General features: G+C 41.4%; 2 protein-coding genes across 2 annotated transcripts; both read right to left on the bottom strand.

Moving 5' to 3' along the window:
• Positions 1 to 2,123: 2,123 nt before the first annotated feature.
• Positions 2,124 to 4,068, bottom strand: LOC105384520. The gene is made up of 5 exons (XM_011554784.3): positions 3,940 to 4,068; positions 3,358 to 3,527; positions 2,980 to 3,151; positions 2,762 to 2,857; positions 2,124 to 2,364 (listed from the first exon to the last, which is right to left on the bottom strand). The coding sequence occupies exons 1-5, from the start codon at positions 3,982 to 3,984 to the stop codon at positions 2,269 to 2,271; spliced, it is 579 nt and encodes a 192-aa protein (XP_011553086.3). The 5' UTR covers positions 3,985 to 4,068; the 3' UTR covers positions 2,124 to 2,268.
• A 349-nt stretch (positions 4,069 to 4,417) lies between these two features.
• LOC105384521 lies at positions 4,418 to 22,509 on the bottom strand. The gene is made up of 9 exons (XM_048625468.1): positions 22,328 to 22,509; positions 14,955 to 15,017; positions 8,080 to 8,185; positions 7,496 to 7,619; positions 6,988 to 7,153; positions 6,581 to 6,655; positions 6,186 to 6,356; positions 5,325 to 5,486; positions 4,418 to 4,739 (listed from the first exon to the last, which is right to left on the bottom strand). Exons 1-9 carry the CDS (start codon positions 22,364 to 22,366, stop codon positions 4,437 to 4,439), a joined length of 1,209 nt encoding a protein of 402 aa, XP_048481425.1. The 5' UTR covers positions 22,367 to 22,509; the 3' UTR covers positions 4,418 to 4,436.
• Between the last annotated feature and the right edge of the window lie 702 nt (positions 22,510 to 23,211).

The raw sequence follows: 23,211 nt of genomic DNA on the forward strand, positions 1-23,211 counted from the left end.
ATGCCGATAAAATATGGAGTACCGCAAGGTAGCATACTGGGTCCAATTCTATTTCTTCTTTACATCAATGATATACACTCTTCTCTTCCATCCACCCTTAATGCAGAAGTAGTTTGCTATGCCGATGATACGGCGATTCTATTTTCTGGAAACTCTTGGAGTTCTGCAGAATCAAATGCTGTGGAAGGCCTTTCCAACATAGCAAAGTACCTATCAAGAAATTTACTGACCTTGAACACAACGAAAACTAAGTACATTTGTTTCCACAAGACAACTGCCTCACAGCCCAAAACATCTGTACCGTTAAAAATACACACATGCAATCGTCTGTCTGACTCCTGTTTCTGCGATAGCATCCTTCGAGTAGACGCAATTAAATATCTCGGCGTAATCTTAGACGAAAAGCTAAACTTTAATAAACATATTGATGCATTATCCACCAGGGCCAGAAAACTCATAAATATTATGAAACTTCTGCGCAATGGCGCTAACAAAGATACACTCCGACTGGTGTATGTAGCTTTGTGTGAATCGGTCCTCAGCTATTGCATATCTTGCTGGGGTGGTTCCTGTAAAAGTAATATGATCACTCTAGAAAGAGCTCAGAGATCGATCATAAAAGTTATGTACAAAAAACCTAGAAGATATCCAACCACTACCTTATATAAAGAATACAACATACTGAGTATACGGAAATTATTTATAATTAGAGTCGTCCTTCTTCAGCACCGTAAGACACTTAACTCCAGTAATTACAGCCAGCTACTAAAACAAAGAATATTTAGAATAGACACAGTGCCCGCCAATACCACATTTGCCCAAAGATTCCCGCCCTTCCTCCACCCCCATATCTAAAAAGTAGTTTTGAAATGGCTTCACCATCTTAATTATTTTGAGACTGAAGAACTATTATTAATAAGGAAATAATTTAATGATTAACTTACCGCTGCTGCCCTTAAAATTTACTTCCTGCACTAAATTAATATACCTAAGTATATCATTATTAATATACAGACACTTACTTACATTGATTCTTCTACTTAAGCATAAGTATTATTAATATGTATTATTATTATTTATACTGATCTATATATATATATATATATATATATATAAATATACATATACATATACTTTTATTTATTATTATTATTATCTATATTTTAGTTTAGCTATATTCCATAAAATGTTTGGTTAACTACATTACATTACTCCATACCCAACAATACATATTTTATTACTCAGTCGATTTATATTTATAAATAAGAATGCATGTTTCTTTGTTCTTAAATACCAAAATGGTTAAATTTTTGTTTAGAAGTTATTTTAATTTTAATTTTATTTTATTTTATTTTGTTACTAATGAATATAAGTCAACGAAAAATGTTCCTATGATTAGTCTTAGTAATTTAAACATTGTTTACATTTGTTTTTACTGTAAGTGCTACCTACCTTCTTTGTTAATATTATACCTTTTATAACCGGTACACCGGCATCCACGACACAGGCCGAGCCTAGTGTGGAAGCCACCAAAACTCGTAAATTTACTAACTCACACACTTCCAATTTAATTTCATAATATTGTACTTACTCATTTAAATTCATAGGTGTTTAAATAAATATTTTTTATCTTTTATCTTTTTATCTTTTTATTAATGGCCTGGCTGAAGCTACTAGCAGAACAACCAACTTCAATTTTATTCTCATCAAAGATTGCTCATTTTCTAACGTCTTAAAGCATTATAAGTTAAAACTTAGAACACAACAGCAAAGTTTATTTAAGTAACACCAAAGAAAGGGGAAATTGTAAAGAAAATTAAATTACTTAGTAAGTTTCCTTCACCTAAGCTTTCCCTCATAGTTGGTGGGGCGGGATCAAAACACCAGACTAACTTCAACAACCTATTTAACTATAAAGAGAACTAAAGTCGGATTACTCCAGCCGGCTTATGCCTAGTTAAGTTTTAATTACGAATGTTAGAGGAGAGGAGAAAGGGCATTCTGATGAGCTTTGTACTATAGGCTTCTAGCTGCAATCTGCTCTCCACTGAAAGTACCTCAAACCATATTGAAATCAATACAATAAATCCATACAGGGCCATGTTAATCTTCAAAGAACACAGTCAAATTATTTCGGTTGATTTATTTTGAAACACTTTACTTGAAGACTTGAAGTCCAATAGTAACACAACATTCGTTTTATCGTAATTTATCACACGCACGGAAGGTAAACGTAAACAATTTTCTTCTATAAAAATACGTACAATGTCAGAGTCTAGCGGCCAACCCGAGCACCAAGTGGTTGCTGTCTCCCGCCATGTCGACAGCTTCTGGCTGATCCAGCTCACGGATAAATGAGCGAATCTACAACAATAAATTATTTATTATCATCATCATAATTGGGAATAAAATAAGTAAGTAAGTATCATCATAATTACAACCCATCACGCCCCCACAGCTGGGGAACGGATCTCCTTTCAATGAAGGAAGCAGTAACGTTTTAACTCTAACAACTGGCTTCATGAGAAATGGCAATCAACAAGAGTGGAAGTACGAGTAAGGGCGAGGCGCCATTGCTGCGGTGCGGTTTTCCATATACTTTATACGACATGACCCTGAAAAATATACGGAAAACCAAAGGCAGCGCTACGACGCACCGCAGCAATGGAGCTTCACGGTAAAAGTGAGTTTTAAGTCGGACGGGCTGAAAACCTATTTTCTTGGATACCTAGAACCGATATGGAGATAGGAAGTCAGATACCTTTTGATTGATGCTTCTCAAGTTTTGCAAGATCTGGAGAGATGACGTCTTCTCGGGTCCCGAAGAAATGGTGAAAAACCTTAAAGCGCGATGGAACTGAAAATAGTAAACAGTATTTTATTGACTAACTTTGTAAAATGAACTGAAACGTAAGTAATTTTTCGTTACTATAAAAACATGCTGTAAATACAAATATAAAATATAATCAAATTTCTCACCCGATCCATAAGGCACCAAGTATCCTTGTGGTGTTGGAGGAATATGATCGGAGTCAGGACTGAAGCCAAGAAAGCCGCCTCTTGGTCCTGAGGGGTCCCCTTCTTCGTCATAGTCATGATGGTAGAGCGGAACTGGTGCACGAACGGTAGCTTTGTCTTATTCACTGCCAGGCTGGAATAAATGGACACGACCGATATAAATATGGAAGATATTTTTGGTAAAAAAGTGCATTCGAATCGGACCCTTCGTGATCCCATGCGTAGTCACACAGTGATCCGAAAGAGGTTAAATGCTCATCACCCATACCTAGAATCACCATCCTTAGCCTTACAACAGACTACTAATTACTAAGTAAGCCTTACTAACTTAGTACTTACTATGGCATATAGGTGTAAACTTTTTGGACCACATCAGTGGCGTTGGGCCTCAAGTGGAGGCAGTGGGAGTTATTCCTAGCAAGCGAAGATTGATGCTTCAATATAGGAGACGACTCTGCGAAGAACTGCTCCACTTCTTCATTGATGTTCACGGAAATGGTTAAGTTTGCCTGCAAAATTATAGATCATCATCATGAGATCCTGAGATCCCTAATCAGGGATATAATAGGGCTCAAAGAGTAGACTTCCACTCTGAGCGGTCCTGTGCCACGCCTTCGACTTGGTGCCAGCTGATGCCGAGGGCGGCTGCATTCTGCACGACACTGCGACGACATGTGGTTCTTGGCCAAAATTATAGATATCAGCCATTAATCATCAGGCTCTAGACTATAAAGCTGTCAAAGGTAGTCGGTCCAGCGGGCAGGAGGGCCCCGACGCTTCAATAACTTACTTATTTAATGTTTCCGTTGCCTCCATATTCTATCATTTTTATTTCAAAACAAAAATACTTTTGGTAAAGAGCAAGAGGTTACCCATACCACCGTTTTTGAATTATGTAGAGTAGACAAGAAGTTTACATACCATATAAATAAAGTAAATCAGTACAATGCTAATTTTGAATCCCATTGCAGTTAATAGTTTAATTAAATACAAAATATAATAAATATTTGTAAACAAATTTTAAAAAATTGTGTAAAGTAAACTGTTTAAAAAAACAATTCAAAGATAAGAAATCTCAGAGTGCAATAAATTAAATTAATGATCAAGAAATATACATATAATTATTCTGAGACCTGTCCCGTCTCGTCTCCTTCTTGACGGAAGAGACTTTATACGAGAGGAGATCCCTGATAGACTTGTGGGCTATGGAGGAAAATACATATACTCGTAAGTCCCCTGCCAGAGCACTATCGCTGTGACAATGGACCTAAAGATCAAACAGGATGTCAGGAGCCTCCTCTATTTTCTGGTAGACTTAGTGATTCGTACGTTTACCTAAACTAAATTGCAACAGGGCGCAAATCTTATGTACTTAATATTTAATATGAAAACACCAACACCAAGCATAAACAATTTATTCACAAAACAAAAACCGTCACAAAAATAATCAAACTCCTGAAAATCTCAAGTTGAAAGCTGCGCGAACGCATCCTAGGTTCCCGCACCCGACGGATCTTCGGATCGTTCGATTTATCCGGGATTTTCGGGCCAACCGGATTTTCCGAGATCTGGTTATTGGATAAATGGGTCTCATGGTAATCCGAGATGTGGATTTCGGGGAAGGAGTCGAACAGCTGTTTGAGGTAGATGTCTGAAGTGTCATCTCCTTCTATGTATTGCTCTTTGACTGGTAGATTTGGTGGTTCGGTTGTGGTTCGAGTCTGTAATGAAGGTGCATAATTTAAATGTTATGAAAGTAAGTCTTATGAAACAGAACTACAGTTTCAGGTTGTTTACATCCGGCATTTACTCAATCGTATGATTCATATAAGTGGTTTAGATTACCCATTCCATTCTATTCTATTCTATTCTCTGTGGGGGTGTAAGTACCTGCACCTGGCTCTCTCGAGTGGAACCTTTGTGCATATCCCCAAGGTCTAAACTGCCTTCCTTAGCTTGGACCATTACCCACCACGCTGGTCCACTGCGGGTTGGTGGGTTCACATATCTAGATGTGCTAGATCTAGATATGCAGGTTTCCTCACGATGTTTTCCTTCACCGTAAGAGCGATGGTATACATTGTACTTAAGTTAAAAGAACTCATTGGTACATGTCAGCGCCGGGATTCGAACCCGCATCTCTTGATTGAGAAGCGGGCGCTCACCCGACTGAGCTACCACCGCTCAGTCGACTGACTTATCAAAATTATAGCATTTACGCAGACACTTTCAGGTTGCATTGGCTTATTTTAAAGGTATACAAGTAATTAGCATGTAATACAGCATTCCTTATCTTGTAGCCTTACTCTGGTGGTCCTTGACCGTGTGCTCCTCGGCCGTGTCGGCTGGAACCGCCTAGTGGTAGTCTCTATGGTAGTCACATTGGTGGAGTTGGCAGCCGTGGTGGTGGTCACCGTAGTCGGGGGAGGCGCGGGGGTGGAGGTTGTTGTGGTTGTTGTTGTTCTAACCTGTTGGTATGAATGTTTACATGAATATTACCTACTATAAAGATGGAAGGTCCAGTCAAACTACGAGTGCTGTTCAAGTATGTTTATTTTTTTTTGACGACTGAATGGCGTAGTGGTTAGTGACCCTGACTACTGAGCCGAAGGTCCCGGGTTCGATTCCCGGCTGGGGCAGATATTTGTTTAAACACAGATATTTGTTCTCGGGTCTTGGGTGTTGATATTTATATTTAGTATCTATCTATCTATGTATTTGTGTAGATATATCAGCTGTCCGACACCCATAACACAGGTTCTGCCTAGCTTGGGGTCGGATGGCCGTGTGTGAGATGTCCCCACATATTTATTTATTTATTATTTATTTTATTTGATGACGTGGGATTAGGATAGGAAAACGTGTTGCCACGCCACACCTTATCGATAGCTAATTAAAAGGCAATATTTTCCCCTAGCAGAAGCTTGAACGTATGTGAGTACTGAGTAACTGCGCGTCCAAATCCTTCGGTCAGGCCTACATCCAACACAGGAACATTTCATAGCAAAACAAAGGTTTCACGTATACAAAGAGAAGCTGGTTACCAGAACCAGTAGTGTTTTCTGAAGATTAATCTGCCGCGGTGCGTCAAATTTATGAAACTTATACGGCGCTGGTAACAAGCTTCCTTCCTTTATACGGCCTAAGAATACACAAGCAATACCAACTTGAGTAGTGCTAGTCCTGGCCGGGTACAGCCGCAGCGGCAGGTCGCCTGTGACCACCACGTTGTGGATGAACTCTTCCACGGCGTACCGCGCGCGCGACAACGCACCGTCTATGCGCTTGAGCTGAGCGGGTATGCTTTTCGGCTCGGCGTGGTTGAGGAAGTCGTTCAGCTGTTTTAAAGATGATATTAGTATGTATGATATTAGTAAATTAGGTTTTGTGTAATGTAACAATGATACACTCGGATTTCAGGATTTAGGAACCATAATGTTACTTGGCCAATGAGCAGAAAACACTTTTTAGGTCCCCTTGCAGGAAGCATGTGTCAAAACAGCGCGATGCCATTGGTAGAACGCGATGCTATCCTAATACTCATTATGAACTAGAATTTTACCTTGTCCAGCTTGCACCAGCCGTCTTCAGCCAGGCTGTCTGCATCAGTGAGCAACAACCACATTGCCGCCATCACCTGAGTAGAAATACACTACGTTATTGATGTTTAACCAATTAACCTTTGTAAGTCGGGCGAGGAAGTCGCGCCGATACTATCGTCGTGCCACGCACTTCTACAATATACTCCCAAAGAAAGTATCCCCACACGGCGATGTGACCGATTGGTTGATTGCATCGTCGCGATTTCCATGCGGCCCCTAAGATTCTTCCAGAAATTGCGTGGAAGCAACACTCCGCAAAGACCAAATAATTCTGCCGCACTCCTGGATATCCGAAAAATATTCGTGTGCGACTATTTATGACGCAAGAAACGGACGTTGTCGCTTATTAAGATTCAAAGTCACTGACCCTGGGGAAGGAGGCATGCGGCTCCGCCCGCATCTCCGCCGGCCCCCGCACCAGCGCAGTCAGGGTCGGCTCCTGGTCCAGAGACGTCGTCTGCACGAGCACGTGGGCCCGCACCAGGGACGCTAGCAGCTGCTTCGTGAGCGGGGCTGGGGGGCCTTCTAGGCGTCTGTAATAGAGGTTGGAGATACTTTTGTTTCATTGTAGTATGGATCTGGTGGAATTTCATTATTAGATACTAGCTGAGTGCCCAGGGAGGACCGGACGTATAAGACGAATCAGGTGTTCACGAAGTAGGACATTGAATTAGATGTAGTGGTATATAAAGTAATTCGTGATTGACTTCATCATTTAAAGAGGGAATTATTCAGGATACATCGTTCAATCGATGGTGGAAAAGGCAATGATATACTTACATATATCCTTATAACACGTTTTCACATACAACGATAGAGAACTTTAGCCCTCTGCCCCTCTAGCACTTAGAAGTACTAACTAAGCAGACTCCCACCTGAGCAACTCCACCACAAGTCTACCGGCGCGACCTGGCGCCGGCCTGGGGGCTCGCAGACACGCGTCCCCGAGCAGCCGCGGCGCCCCGCGTCCCGCTGACCAGCTGTGTCCCCGCTGAGGCCCTGTGGAGGAGTGTAGAGAGGTGATGACGTCATGGTGATGGATGAAGGAAGTTCGCCTGCACCACTGGAATTTGGAGATATAATAAACCACACCGCCACTATACGGTTACCACATAGAGGTAAAGGTAGGTAGAGATAAGAATATACAGAATGTTGCAAAAAGGATATACTCAGCCGAAATCTACGTGTGCAACATGTTATATCTAAGCCCGAAAATGAAATCATAACGTCAAAATTCGCAAAAAAAATGCAAAGTTTCTGCAACACCCTATAGAGTTAAGAGTGTCTGCCATAACATAAGTGGGAGTAGGTAGAAGTACTGACAGATCTACAAATACGGCGACATAGCACTGTATGAGTCCGGCCCCCATCTTCACATTGTTTCTATCCATGAGGCTTATAAAAGTATTTCAGAGTCATGGTTTGGGTGACATAACGTTACACTGAACAGTTACTGCACCTGTGTAAGTGTGATCTGCGTCATGGTCTCTCTCCTTAAAGATCTGCGAGCCTGGTAGGAACCCTCGCGGGAGACGCCTGGACGTCAGCGTAGTGTTCGGAAACCGCTGAAAAGGAAACTCTTTCAGGTGGTGAGATGGTAAATAAAGGAGGAGATTATGTAGGGTTTAGGTATGTTGAGGTGCGACGATTTAAATTAAAGTCCGAACTCCAAATTAATGTTAACAGTTTATTATCGTCACAATAACACACACAGGAAAGATAGAAAGATAGAAGGTGTGAAAGAAGAAAGCGCAAATAGTTTTTAGATAAGTTAACGAACAGTTTTTCACAAGATACACAAAACACGAACAGTCAATAGTCCTTATCACAAAGGCATACGGTTGATATTCGCGTAACAGGCGAGAGCGCAAACAAATAATGTAATAGCCGCGGAGGTGTAGTTCACGACTGGCGACTGATGCGCGCTTGCTCGCGCGCACAGAATTCGCGGGTAAGCGCATAATAAAAACGGCAAAGTGTGTATCACATTTTTAACCACTGACAACAAAAATAAGGTGTTAGGTATAATTTTGTCGTGTATTTGTGTATAGGTAATTATGATATAAATAGATAATGTTTTGTATAATATAATAATATAGATGTAGGTATATAAATATATATTTTTAGATAATAGTTTTATATCTAATTTTGTATACTGTAATGTTATAAGTTTAGTGTAAATATTTGTAATAGGTAAATAATTAAATATAATGATAAATATATTTATGTGTGGTGAGTACGACACATCACCCCCCTCCAGAGACCGGGTTACGGGCGATAAAAATCGGGGAACCGGACTCTTCGCCCAGAACGAGTGGTTTTGATCGGAGGTTCAGGTGGAGATGCACGAGTGACGTCCGGTACCGGTGCAGGTGTGACGTCAGGTGCAGGCATGACGTCAGGTGCAGGTGCAGGTGTGACGTCAGGTTGCTGGTCAAGGGTGTCCGAGTCCGTCAGTATGTAGGCTGGTTTAATACGGTCTACAGATACTGTTACGGCTTTGCCCTTGACATTTAACTTGAAGACTTTGGCACTGATGCGCTCCAAGACTTCGTGCGGGCCCGTGTATGCGGGTTGGAGTGAGCCTCGCAGCGCGTCTTCTCGAAGGAATACGTGGCTGCAAGTGGCGAGATCCTTAAATACGAAAGTCTTGTGATTGACATGGTGCGAAGTTGGAGTAGGTCGCAATTTGTTGGCGAATGACTTCAGACGGGTGGAAAACTCAGTCACGTCGGTTGTATGACCGATGGCTGTGGAGTTAAAAAACTCACCCGGCAGGCGTAATGGTTTGCCATACAGCAGCTCGGCAGAGGAACTCTGGAGGTCTTCCTTAAAGGCACTCCTGATGCCGAGTAAAACGAGCGGGAGCGACTCAGTCCAGGTGGTGTCAGCGTGACACATGATTGCAGCCTTGAGCTGCCGGTGAAAACGCTCCACCAACCCATTGCACTGCGGATGATATGCGGTGGTCCTTCGGTGCTGGAATCCGACAAATTTGGACAGGTGCTGGAAGAGGGCAGACTCAAACTGCCGGCCCCTATCGGTAACGATGGAGGTTGGGCAGCCGTACCTGGATATCCAGCAAGCTAGTAGCGCTTTAGCCACTGATTCCGCTGTGATATCGGTAATTGGGTCAGCTTCCGGCCATCGCGTGAAGCGATCGACGGCTGTCAAGCAGTACCGGTATCCATTGGAAGGAGGAAGAGGGCCGATGAGGTCTATATGGACATGTCTAAATCGCGTTGCAGGTACGTCAAGTGTGCCCAAAGGCGCGGACACATGTCGGGTAACCTTGCAACGCTGACAGTCTAGACATGCCTTAGCCCATTCGCGGCAGTCTTTCCTCATCAGTGGCCAAACGTAGCGCTGTGCTACAAGTTTGGCACTAGCATTGGCTCCAGGGTGACTCATCGAGTGTAGGCAGTCGAAAATGGCCCTGCGCAAAGGTTTAGGTACGAATGGCCTGGGGGTCGGAGTGCTGATATCACAGTACAATTCAGTACGACACCCGGGAATTGGTACCTTTGCTAGCCGAAGTGATGTTTCACCCTGCAGCAACTGGATAAGCTCCATGTCTGAAGCTTGGGATTCGGCTAATACTTCACCGTTGACTGGACTTTGCAGCTCCTCAACACGAGAGAGCGTGTCAGCCACCACGTTATCCTTGCCAGCAATGTGCTGGATATCGGTGGTGAACTGAGATATGAAGTCCAGGTGTCTATACTGACGTGGTGAACAGTTACGCTTGCGTTCGTGGAAAGCGTAACACAGCGGCTTGTGGTCAGTATAGATGGTGAAGTGCCTGGCCTCTAGCATGTGCCGAAAGTATCTGATGCTCTCGTAAATCGCAAGGAGCTCCCGGTCGTAGGGTGAGTATTTCACCTGCGTAGGGCTCAATTTGCGGGAGAAAAATGCTAGAGGCTGCCAAATCCCATCCTTGTACTGCAGACGCATCCGTGACCAGACTCAATTTGGCCTGCGTATCAGGATGAGCCAGTAGCGCTGCGCTACAGAGGCTGTCCTTGATGTCGTTGAAGGCCTTCAGCGAGTTTCCGCTCACTATGGAGATGCTGGAGGTGTTGGAGCATCCTCATGCAAAGGGAGGATCCTCCGACCAGGCCGGGTGGTGTGGCCTGGCGGGCAGCTGCCCAACGGTTAGCGTTGGGGATTTCTATATATTGCAGAGTAGGTGAGAAACTTCGAATGCGCGATGTAGGATTTTCATAGTAATTTGCGTAGTTCCCATACATCTTCTCTGTATTGAGTTCCGAGCGCCATCTGTTGATCTTCGTCTGAACTTAGTGGCTAGGAGACCGCCACATCACTCCCCCACCGAGACCGGAGGGCGATAGTCTTCAGTGCAGCCGAGAGTCTTGATTGCCAGCCAGTGCCGCGTAGTCCGCAGTGAGTCGGGACTGTGAGTGCGGTGAGGAGTCCCCAGTGAGTCGGGGTGATGCTGCAGTGGCGATGTCCACGGTGAGTCGGGATGAGCCTGCAGTGGAGCATGGTGGCAGAGTGCTGCGTCGACCAGGAGAGGATGGCTCTGCTTGCTGACCGGCCGAAGTGCAGTGGTGCTGTGCCAAGTTGCTGGTGTGGGTCGAGGGTGTGACCAGGCCTGCGCGTTCGCTGCATGCTGGTGGTCGTGATGCCCTTTGAGACCGGATGCTGGCTGGTTGGCTCCAGGGGCTGCTTGCTGAGAGTTCTGCTGCACGGCTGTTGAGGTGAGGAGAGAAAGTCGATGGAAGATGGCGTGGAGGCTGCTCTGCGGGTCTTCAGAAGGCTGCGCTGATGTTCTTCACGGGGTCACCAGTATGGAGATGCTGGAGGTGGTAGAGCATCCCCATGCAAAGGGAGGATCCTCCGACCAGGCCGGGTGGTGTGGCCTGGCGGGCAGCTGCCCAACGGTTAGCGTTGGGGATTTCTATATATTGCAGAGTAGGTGAGAAACTTCGAATGCGCGATGTAGGATTTTCATAGTAATTTGCGTAGTTCCCATACATCTTCTCTGTATTGAGTTCCGAGCGCCATCTGTTGATCTTCGTCTGAACTTAGTGGCTAGGAGACCGCCACAAGGGTATATAAAATAAGGTAATAAATAATTAAATTAAGCTACACCTCTAAAATATTTGCAATTATAATTACTTATACATATATATACAAAGAAGAAGTTCTTTGCCCGTGAGTGTATTATGAACGATAGAAGCATTTTTAAATTATTCAGGGTCTCAACTAAAAATCCACATCTATTTCTTGGGCAAGCATTCTCGGAAGTACAGTCAGCTGCATAAGTAGCTGTACAGTTTTGTACCTTGTCAAACTCACAAACTGCCTATTCAAACATTGACGTTTGTTATGTAGGTAGTTTGACAAGGTTCAAAAGTGTATAGCTACTTATGCAGCTGACCGTACCTACTTAGGAAAAAAAATTGGAACAGTAGGTATGTAATTAAACAAGAAAAGAAACCAAATATCTAGGTGAATTTCCCCAAATTTAACCAAAGCTAAAGTTTTTCAATTCGCCGTTACAAAGAACTCTACAACATAAATGAGTTTATGAAAACTTCTGTTTGCGTCCGTAAACAAAGTTTGTAACGGAGGGCTTCATCTACTGAAAAAATCGCTGCTACCTAGAACGACTTATAAATAGCTTCCTTTCTTTCGTTTCAATGAGGTTTTTCCTTGAAATTTCAGTATCAGGATTATATAATTATATCTACTACCACGAAAACGGGAATGAAAATAAACTTACATATCAACCTACTCGAATGAACTTCCAGAAGATTTGACATTGCACCTAAGACCCGACATAGGTTCACTATATTTTTGTTAAAAAACTACCTAGTCTTCCAGATTGGTTTTCTCCGTAATATTCCTAGTTAAATTAGTGCATATTGGATAATCTTCATTAAAATCTCAGTCTTCCCAGATTGCTATTCCCCTTTCGTATGGGATCCCGAATATCCTGATGCAGGATTCAAACTAATTTAGCCTACGACATAAATAACTAGACCACAATGCATTGACACGGAGGTGGGTGGTTCACCTGGCCTCATTCAGGCAAGGGTTAGGGCCAAACAAATTCCCCTCGTAAAAATGTTTAATGGACCATTAAACGAGAATAGGGTGTTAGCCCGTCGGTTCAGTTTATTACGTGTATAAATTTTCGTTCGCCACATCTTTATTTTTATGTTAGCGAGCGACAAATTATTTTTTGAATTCTGCATTGAGGTGTTATTGTTGGTAGTATGTACATAAGAAATATGGGTTCAGGTATGCCTACCTATTCCCAAATTTTAACAAATTCATTCAATTTTAATCATATTACATTAGACTTTAATGCAAGTGTAGTATAAAACATCCTAGCAAATTAACTTAGTTTCCACCACAGATCCGATACAAAACAGAAATGTATGACAGTTTCATTTTGCTGTAGCACGACGTCTTTAAGCGTCAATTCACACGTACCACAACCACACCACGTCGCAGCGACAAAATGTGGTCAAGCTGTGGTTACGTGTGAATTGTGTGACAGCGGCTTTTTGCAGTTGCGTTGTGGCAGCGACAAAATGTCGATGTGGTTGCGTTGTCGCTGTCATTGCGATGTGGTAACCACGTCGTCGTGTGCAGTTAATATGGAAAACAGGTTGCCGCGGTGCCGCCGCCGCGTGGCGGCGTTGCCGTTGCGATGTGGTTGCGTTGTGGTTGCGATGTGGTTGCGATGTGGTCGTATTACACAGGTGGCCGATAACAACGGCAAAATGTGGCACGTGTGAATTGGATTATTCATTGTCAATACAAAATATACGCCCGACCACATCGCGTGGTTGTGGTGTGGTTGTGGCTGTGGTGTGGTTGTGGTACGTCTGAATTGACCCTTACACCCTGTATATTTTTTTTTTTTTTTTTATTTGGGATCGTAAAATGAAAACCAGAATTTTATTATAAAGAATTAAGATTCGTAGATTTTAACAATAGCCATGCTTAAGTATAATTCGTCATGGGAACCTTTGGGTCGGGTGCGTCCTGGGGCGGGCTATTTTAATTATTTAACTTGACGAAGGATGTTTGCTGACTTCTTTATTTTGTAAATGGACGAAGCATGTCGCGGATGAAATTATGTAATTTTATATTTTAATGACGAAACCTGTGGTGGATTTTTTATATGGAATTGTTAATTTTAATTTGGCCTTGCATGAATAAATATATTTTATAAAAATACCCTGTATATTGTAACCAATAGCAATAAATGTCATTCGCTATAAAAATTCAAGCACACACTTACATAATACACAACATAAAGTATTGTCAATAAGTCCTAATATCGCTTGTGGTAAGTGCAGGTGTACGCGAGTCAATAATGGGGACACAAGCCAACTTTACGCATCGGAAAATGATTTTAATGGTCTATCCATCCTGCCTCGAGCTTTATGATAGCAATAAAACACATATTGGATAGTAATTTTTCAGATATTTCTGTTTGGTGAACGTTAAGCTTGCAATGTGTACATATAGTATCGTTTATATCGGTTTATTAATAAACTTTATAGTGTATTTATGACTGCGCTATATCACCAGAAATATATCTATCCAGTTCAGTACTTTTCCTAGAATCTCTCTTTGAAAAATATCATATTGTTAATGTTAAAATTAGGGTTTCCAAGAATCAGACCATGTTTGCTTTCCCAAACTATTTTCATGCGGAGTGGTAGATTTTACACCGAATAAACGCGAATTTCTTTCTAGCTCCGCGCCATACAAAGTGGCTTCCATTTATACTGCTCGATCGTTTAGGGAGTTTAGGGAAAACAAACTAGGCCCTAGAAAGAAAAGTTTACTACACGGCTTATCTGATAAGGCTACGAAAAGCGTAGCGTGCGTAGCCATCTCGTAGCACGGCGTAGCAGAACAAAACGACCCACAAAAAAAATCGTGAGTAAAAGAGGTAACTAGTTACGTTTATCATTATTGTGATGAAGTAAAATTATAAGTAAGTACCTACTTTGTAAACTGAGCTTAATGTTACGCCGAAATCCCGAAATTAATTTACGATAATACAGTGTTATTCGGCCATTTCTTCATAAAAACCTTTTACCTACAGCAAGACTTAATATTTATCGTGAACCTTCGTTAAAAATGTACAAGCTTCAAGCCGTAACACCTTTAACAACTGTTGGAAATTGCCATAAACATTTTACGGAGCCTGAAAAATACCTACCACCTTAAAGCAATGCAGAATTATTTCTTAGATTCAGATTGTAGATCATGATGTATTCACCTCTTGGGTAATATAATGTTTGGTCGTCGTAAAATAGAAATTGTATAATAGGTACTTACAAATGTATCATTTTCTTTTCGATACTGCTTTGGTAGATCCAAATTGTAGCAGGTTGAGAATAGCTGCAATAGAACATGAAACTGTATTATGTAGTCTGAGCCTATCTGAAACCTAGTTAAACATTGTGAGATATGGCGTTTCGACTTTTTCCGTGTTCGGCATCATAAGGGTCACAGTGACAGTTAAATAAAGTCCATTTTTCTCTCCACCTTTAATTTGCAAGGTGCGGGTGCCTATATAGGTATTTATATAAATAGAGTGAGTCGCCCGCGCGCCTCAGTTGGTTTTTGATTTTTGAAGTGAACACTTCGGCAAAATGGCTCAATGTAGCCACGGTTCTCGTCGGCTTCGCTCCGACGGGGAAAAATATAATATTGAATTTGCGGAGTCCTCGCTGCCGGGAGCTGTAGCGTGATGCGGACCAGGCGGCGCGGGGCGCGGCTGCCGCGACACGTGGCGTCGGGGAGCGGGACCTGCCGGCTGCTGCGCACGCAGCCATTGCTGAGGATTTCGCAACGAAGGTTTGAGTTGATAAGCCGTGAGTAAAATGCTATTATTTACTGCTTTTAAAAGCTCAGCCACTGGTCATAATGCTCCGGCGCTTGGGGTTTTTATCCCACGCAGTAGGGTCCGATTCAATAGTCGTGGTGATGATTGATCACATATTCCGGTCCTACTAGTGGCGCTTGAGCTAGATACTTACATTAATGACCGCTTTATGTAAAGCATATGTTAATTTTATACAGGAAAAAATAATAAAAATATATTTTTCTACCCTCAATTTCTAATATTTTTAGAAAACAGTTGATAAAAACTTTGCTATTACAATAATGCACTTGATTATAGCTTATGTAAGGCTTTACAAACAGGAGCTTTCCAGGACCGTCATAGGATTTTTTACAGGAAGCACGTGGCTCCGAGTTTCAGTATGTTGGGACATTGTGGCATGTGCGGCGAGTAATGTGATCCGCCGGTACCTACCCGATTCGGTGAAATTGAAGTTTCGTGTAACCTGCACCCGGCCCTGTGCTCCTGCGCTGGCCGCCGTCTCGTGGCACCTGCATCGCAGCGTACACCCGGCCCTGCGCTCCTGCCCTGGCCACCGGTTCGTGCCACCTGCATCGCAGCATACACCCGGCCCTGTGCTCCTGCGCTGGCCGCCGTCTCGTGCCACCTGCATCGCAGCGTACACCTGGTCCTGGCCCTGGCCACCGGTTTGTGCTACCTGCATCGCTGCATAGACCCAGCCATGCACTCCTGCCCTGGCAGCTGTGTTGTCCCACCTGCATCGCTGCGCACACCTGGCACTGGCACTCCTGTTCCGGTTGCCAGATCCAAACGCCCCCTGTCTGGGAAGAGATTTTATGCTCAGCGGAACCGCCTGCACTATTGCTAGCACGGTCATCATCATCATCAGCCATCATTATGAGTGACTTATTTAGAAGGTATCGAGTAACGTGCGCTATTCATCAGTGATTTTGGCATATGCAGACGAACGTTTACTGCCAAGGTTGGTCATTTTAGCCATACAAGGGCACACCAACGAAGCCTGAGTAACCACCTGCAGTCGCCGTAGCCGCATCGGCATGGATGACGACAAATCGGGTAACGTGCACCGCTTCTAAAAGTGTTATAGCACTTCAATTTGATGCCTTCGCTGAGGTAGGGTATTCTATTAAAGCAGCTTTCTTCTGAACTGCCCAAAGTGACCTGTAGACTGCTCCTGGGGATAGTTGTGCAATCAATTTTTTATTTCGATGTCTCTGCTGAAGAAACTGTCTAATGCAGCTTTTGTTCTAAACTGCCTAAAGATCATTGGACTGCTCATGGGAATGGTGACGCACGGTAAGTACAGGAGCGTTACTCTATACTGATGAGAAACGAACGAACGAGACCTGTCGTGCAATCGGCACGTTTAATACATACAAACAGATAGAGCGGCTCGCGCCGCAGTGCACTGAAAGTTCGTTTTTCGTCATATAAAGTGACCCCCCAGACACTATCTTAAGGGTCATGACACATCGGCAGATTCCAGCTTTGAGTCTTTTCTTTTCTCGGCTGTGAGCAAAGTGAATCCCACAGGCGAGTGTTCAACCTAAAAGCACTGAGCTTATTCCTGATTTCGTGAAAGTCGCTGTTGCTATACCATACCGCTTCACAAGTTACCGAATTTATTATGATCCTACTGTCGGGTGATCATGATCGGAGTGTCATCGTGGTTTCTGAGTGGCACCATATTAGCTGTCTTCCTTATGTCCCAGTGGATTGTGAGTGTGTGTCCGAGCTCTTTGTTGAAAAATGCGTGAACCTCCTACGCAGCAGCTGTCTACTACATAGTTGTGTATCGAATAAATCGAGTAACGGTGCTCTTGCACGAGACGACTACCTTTTGGTAAAATTATAACTTCCACTATTCTGGGAACATGCATATACCTACTGTGTACTGTGTATCACATTACGTGTAGCCGCAGCCCTACTCAATGTACGGGGCTAGATAATAAACAATGGCAGTCGTCATTAAATTTTTATGAATTTCGAAGGTCATCACCATTTGGAGCACAATCCAAAGGGTGAAAGTACCTATTCATGCCTAAACGGCTTCTCTAATGAAAATCTATTTTTAATTCGATTCTGGCGCAAACGTTTCATAACTATTTTTCAACACTGTATCTGCTGAAACTACTTAGACTGACTGGTTAAGATGCAGACGTGCCGTTTTCACAATTCCATTTTGAGTAATCCTCAACTGTTTTATGGATCTTTCAGTTAGTTATGTAACTAGTTACCAAGTAAAAAATTACTTGTGTCATGCTCGTACTCGCATCTCATTTAGGAGCTCTCTGGCCTCTAGCTGAAGGCTAGAACTGGTATATATATCTACTAAGCTAGTACAGAGTTATAAACGGGCAGCGGTGACGTGGTAGCTGCTTGATTTATTAGAGTTTGCTGAAAACTTTCTTAATAAGTAATAATTATTAGTCATAATATTAACTCTTCGCAGTTCTTTCAGAATGCAATACCAGGTCGCTGAAGTAGGTAACCTTCCTTAGCTGGACAACAACAACAAGCCTTTTTGTTTTAAAGAATGTCACAGTTATTCGCCGTTCCACTGTCATATCGATGTCCAAGGACTTTTTCTTGGGTATAGCTAACTACCTAAGTTTACCTATAGATAGCCGCAAGCTATCTGCTGTTGGCGAACTGTCAATTAATAGTCTGATTGATAAGTCAGGCTCGAGGTGGCTCGTCCAACTGTCCATGTTCCCGCCACCATGATTGTTGCTTCCACAGATTAGAGAGTCTATGTTGGCTGTCGTTGCATCAGGTCTGATCAGGTACAACTAACATCTTTACGTACCATCTTTATTTAATCGAGCTATTTTATTTTGTTTTATCTAGGTTGACTTAATGGTTTCAAAATCGAACCTACAACAATGTAAGTAGGTACCTACCTACGTACCTTTGAAGTTGCAACAAGGCGAAGCCTTAAGGTTTTGGCCGAGACTTGCCCTTAGTGTTGACGAACATACCTAAAGGTGACCTTGTTAATGTTTTTCATGTGAAGTACTGAACATTTTACTTATCCTGGTGGCATGACTGATCATTTACTTAGCCAGTTAAGACATGTAAGCCGGGTTTAATTTATCAACTATTATAATTGTTATTGTTGTGTTAATCAATCTTTATTAATTGATGTCATCTACCAAGGAATGCTGCCAGAGCTCATAATATTCACACATGATGATACAGAATGATAGTAGCCCACAAAATCGGTGCAAAGGCTTATAAAATAACTTTCCTTCCTAGTAGGACTGCACAGGAACTCGTTAACAGTTAGAATACAAAATTAGACTGTATGTTACTTGTCAATCTAGAATATGAATATAGTGACCTGCATCATGTTTTGAAAAACTGAATACTTAGTTATCCGCCAGTGTCACAGCCTTCATCTAATCTTTTCCAGTAGCTGATGAGGCTGAGATATTTAGTAAAATTATCTTCCCTTCAAGCACCACTCCTCGTTCCAAGGACTAGATGCCGCGCCGTGTCGTCGTACAGGGCTGACTGAGCAGGTCCTCGAGGCTCCAGGGTCGGCTGCTGCATTTCTGAGGTCAGTCCAGAATTACATACCCTAGTCAGCATGTGCTGACCTGAGCCCCAGCGGCCTGGATCGATATTCTACATTTTACAGCTTTTAAATATTGTTGCAAAGTATTTCACTGGTTCCATCCATTCGGCTAGTGTATGTTAAAAATATTGCCTTGACAATAACAAGATTTTGATCAATAATTACTTATAAGTATTGCTTTCGAAGAGGCACTGTGTGTATCCATATGTATAAATACCTACCTACGAGTATAATATGTATAGGTACACACGGCAACATCAAATGGTCGGCAGGGCACACTAACGTAGTGTATGTGTGCACACTAACGTTGTCTATGTGTGCATAAACGCAGAAATCGGTTTACACACCAGTAACAAACCACACACACACACACACACACACACAACAGCACAAACGAGTTTGCGCGTAGGCAAACGCCCGCATACCAGCTGTGACATAAAAATATCAACCGGTAGTGTTAGTGAAATAGTTATAAAATTGATGTGAAGCAAAATTTCACTACCTGTGTCTATACACTTCGTAGCTCAATGGTAGAATGTTAGACTAATGAAACATAGGTCGTGAGTTCGAGTCCACGGATGGTTATTTTTATTTAACTTAATTCAAATTTTGCGTTCATTTAAACGCTGTTGAGTATAAAATTAATATATTTGAAACTGACAAATGACTACAAGCTGCATAGCTGTCGACTATTTCTCTTCGCCAAAAATATATGATTCGTTCTTCATTTGAGAATTAAAACCATTCTACCCTCATACAATATGAATAAACGAAATTTGTTTTTAGTTTTAGTGACAATTCACCTCTGCGTCTGCAAAGTGATTCACTTTGTGATTTGTCAATTTAATTAATTACTCTTCGCAGTCAGTATGGAAAGTCACTTAACCATGTTCAAAAAGGCGGAGATAATCGTATTTATATGAACAAAACATTACAATAGTGAAATCGCAAGACGTTTAACGGTAAGTAACATAGAATTGTTAATATTTTATTTGACTGTTAGAATATTTGTATTTGTATAAGCTAAGTATTTGTTTTTTTTGTTTGCAGAGGAGAACTGTTCAATTATGGGTTCACCGATACGCAGATTCGGGACATGTAGACAGTAGTCGTCTATACGGATGCATCACCACGCCAACGAGATATCGTAGCTGCACATAGCGCTGATCCGTTCTGCATCACCCGTTCTACGGCCACAACACATAATCTATCCCTACAAACCGTACGGGTTCACTTGCGTGTTGCTGGGTTGCGGTGTCGGAAGCCGACGAAGAAAATTGCTCTAACCGATCAGATCCGACGATGTCGAAACAGAGTGCGTTTTGCGACTGACTATTTTAAACTTTGATTGGTGCAACAATGTGGTGATATTTAGTGATGAAAAGTCCTTTAAGTCAGACAAGGATGGACGTAAGACATTATGGCGAAAAAGTGGTGAAAATTATAATTATTGGGGTTAGCTCAGTAATTTTTATTTTTCCATTTGTATAAGATTTTAGTTATTTTGTTAAAGACTTATTATTATTTACAATTATGGGTAAGCCAATGTGTTAATGATGTTATTGTTACTGAGGTTGGAATAAGTTATCTTATTTCTAGCTAATTAACATGTTGATTCATATAACTAATGACTTGCCTATTTACTTTAGTAAAACAGCCAGTCCATCCTTTTCTGATGTTTATTATGATTTAAAACTGCTAATTGAAAATGTTCCTTATTAATATAAACTACAACTATGTTTTAAAACGAAAAACAACTAAAACGTAACATCCTTACCCCCTTATTCATAGAAAAGTTACAAAACGTTTTAACTAATAAACTGTTTTGTCCCTCTCCGACAGGGAACAATTTGTTCTTTGACAGAGAGGGACAAAACAGTTTATTAGTTAAAACGTCTTGTAACTTCTCTATGAATAAGGGGGTTAATGTTTATGTTACGGCAAGAATAAATTTGGTAATTTTAACACTTAATAACTTGTTTCATTTACTTTCTGTGTTGCTTTTATTCGTATATACTACAATACTATTATTAACCATCTTAAAAATAAATTAAATCTATAAAAAAAAAACAAAAAAGGAATATTGTAAAGTTCAGTGGGATTTGAACCACCATACCGATTATTGTAAGTCTTGTATCATACCAACTGAGCCATTCAATCTATTACAATGCCTTGCAAAATTTTGCTTCATATCATAAAAACAATGAATCATTGTCACTGGCACAACTACATGCTTACAATATCCGAGTGTGGGTTGCCCAGAACTAAATAATTACGTCGACGTCGCTGACACACACATACACTACCTACGTTAGTGTGCCCTGCCAACCATTTAACGTTGCCGTGTGTACATACCTTCCATAACTTTCTGACAAGTCAGGAATAATAAGGAAGTACTTAAGTCTTATGTATACTTATACCTTTCTTTTTAGTATATCTATTACCTAGAAATCTATGCATTATAAATTTATAGATTCAAATATTTATCTACTGATATACTCATCAGTAGCTTATGGGTCACAGTTGGTTTTCTCTCCACCATGCGATAATAAACACATCTCACAATGTTTAACTAGGTTTCAGATAGGCTCAGACTACATAATAGACGCATTTTTCCTGAAATAAAAATGTCATATTATGTATCTAGCCTATCTGAAACCTAGTCATTTCTGCATGGTGATATTACAACTGAGGCGCGCGGGCGACTCACTCTATTTATATAGGCACCCGCACCTTGCAAATTAAAGGTGGAGAGAAAAATGGACTTTATTTAACTGTCACTGTGACCCTTATGATGCCGAACACGGAAAAAGTCGAAACGCCATATCTCACAATGTTTAACTAGGTTTCAGATAGGCTAGATACATAATATGTCATTTTTATTTCAGGAAAAATGCGTCTATTATGTTCCTTATTCATGAAAGATCTACTGGTATGTATAATATTTATGTTTATGTTTATTATCTCTACTTACAAGTAATATTTTCGTGTAAAACTTCTCAATTTCATGTTACCATAATGGTAACTGACTGACTGAACTGAATTGACTGGTTAGTGGGGTAAGGGAGGTGACTCGCAAGCATTCTTCGTCCAATGCACTTACGTGAGAGTGAGAGGTCGCCAACCGTCTCCTAGAATCTAGATTTGTATTTTTCCTCACACAACATTATCCTTTACCTAGCGTTTTAGCGTGATACTTAACTTTGTCTGATTAAAAAAGTAAATAAAATCTAATTTACTTACTGAAAACCATAGATAAAAGAAAATAAGTAATTTAATCATGATTTCAACATAATTCTAATTGCCCGTGATCTTTACGAAAATTTTGTTACATTCATTGAAGCGAAAAATAATTCAATTCAATTTTTGTATCGAAAAACATTATTATTCAGGATCTTATCATGACACAAAATGCCATTCACATAGAGAAAATAAACCATTCATAGAGTAAATAAAGCAAGAAAACCACAGAGGGGTCAAATTATCCTAGAATAAGGAATGGGTGTACACAGTGTTCCTATGATTTTACTTCCTTCAATGAAGATTGTTTGTAAAGTTGCGTACAGACCGACCCAAAGAATGCCCAACGATGGATATTTATCAAACATTATACAGGGCAGATTTCAGCAACGAAGGTCAACGAAACCCGTTCGTGGGCGTTCGTTTGGCCGGTCTGTACGCAGCTTAAGATAAATAATAATAATAATAAATAAATAAATATGTGGGGACATCTCACACACGGCCATCCGACCCCAAGCTAGGCAGAACCTGTGTTATGGGTGTCGGACAGCTGATATATCTACAGGGCTGTTCGAAAAAACAATGAATATTTTTATATTTATTAACTACTAGCTGATCCCGCGCGCTTCGCTTCGCCTTAAAAAGTTTTCCCGTGGGAATTCCGGGATAAAAAGTAGCCTATGTTCTTTCCCAGGGTCTAGACCGTATGTATACCAAATTTCATTCAAATCCGTTCAGTAGTTTTGGCGTGAAAGAGTAACAGACAGACAGACAGACACAGTTACTTTCGCATTTATAATATTAGTTAGGACTCCTAACCAATTTAGGACTACAAACACATACAAGTATATTATAGTCCGTATGTATCACAAAGCTAATTTTGCTTT

This window comes from Plutella xylostella, chromosome 14, assembly GCF_932276165.1.
Source record: "Plutella xylostella chromosome 14, ilPluXylo3.1, whole genome shotgun sequence".
In the NCBI taxonomy this organism is placed as follows: Eukaryota; Metazoa; Arthropoda; class Insecta; order Lepidoptera; family Plutellidae; genus Plutella; species Plutella xylostella.

What these genes read in the sequence shown, in the direction of transcription:
- LOC105384520 (XM_011554784.3), bottom strand. Translation starts at nt 3,984, where the DNA reads ATGGGATTCAAAATTAGCATTGTACTGATTTACTTTATTTATATG. An exon ending in CTTGGTGCCTTATGGATCGG is followed by an intron (nt 2,858 to 2,979) that starts GTGAGAAATTTG and finishes TACTATTTTCAG; the next exon opens with TTCCATCGCGCTTTAAGGTT. An exon ending in TGAGAAGCATCAATCAAAAG is followed by an intron (nt 2,365 to 2,761) that starts GTATCTGACTTC and finishes TTATTGTTGTAG; the next exon opens with ATTCGCTCATTTATCCGTGA.
- LOC105384521 (XM_048625468.1), bottom strand. Translation starts at nt 22,366, where the DNA reads ATGATTAAATTACTTATTTTCTTTTATCTATGGTTTTCA. An exon ending in GAAAAGAAAATGATACATTT is followed by an intron (nt 8,186 to 14,954) that starts GTAAGTACCTAT and finishes TTTCCTTTTCAG; the next exon opens with CGGTTTCCGAACACTACGCT. An exon ending in CGCAGATCACACTTACACAG is followed by an intron (nt 7,620 to 8,079) that starts GTGCAGTAACTG and finishes ACTCCTCCACAG; the next exon opens with GGCCTCAGCGGGGACACAGC.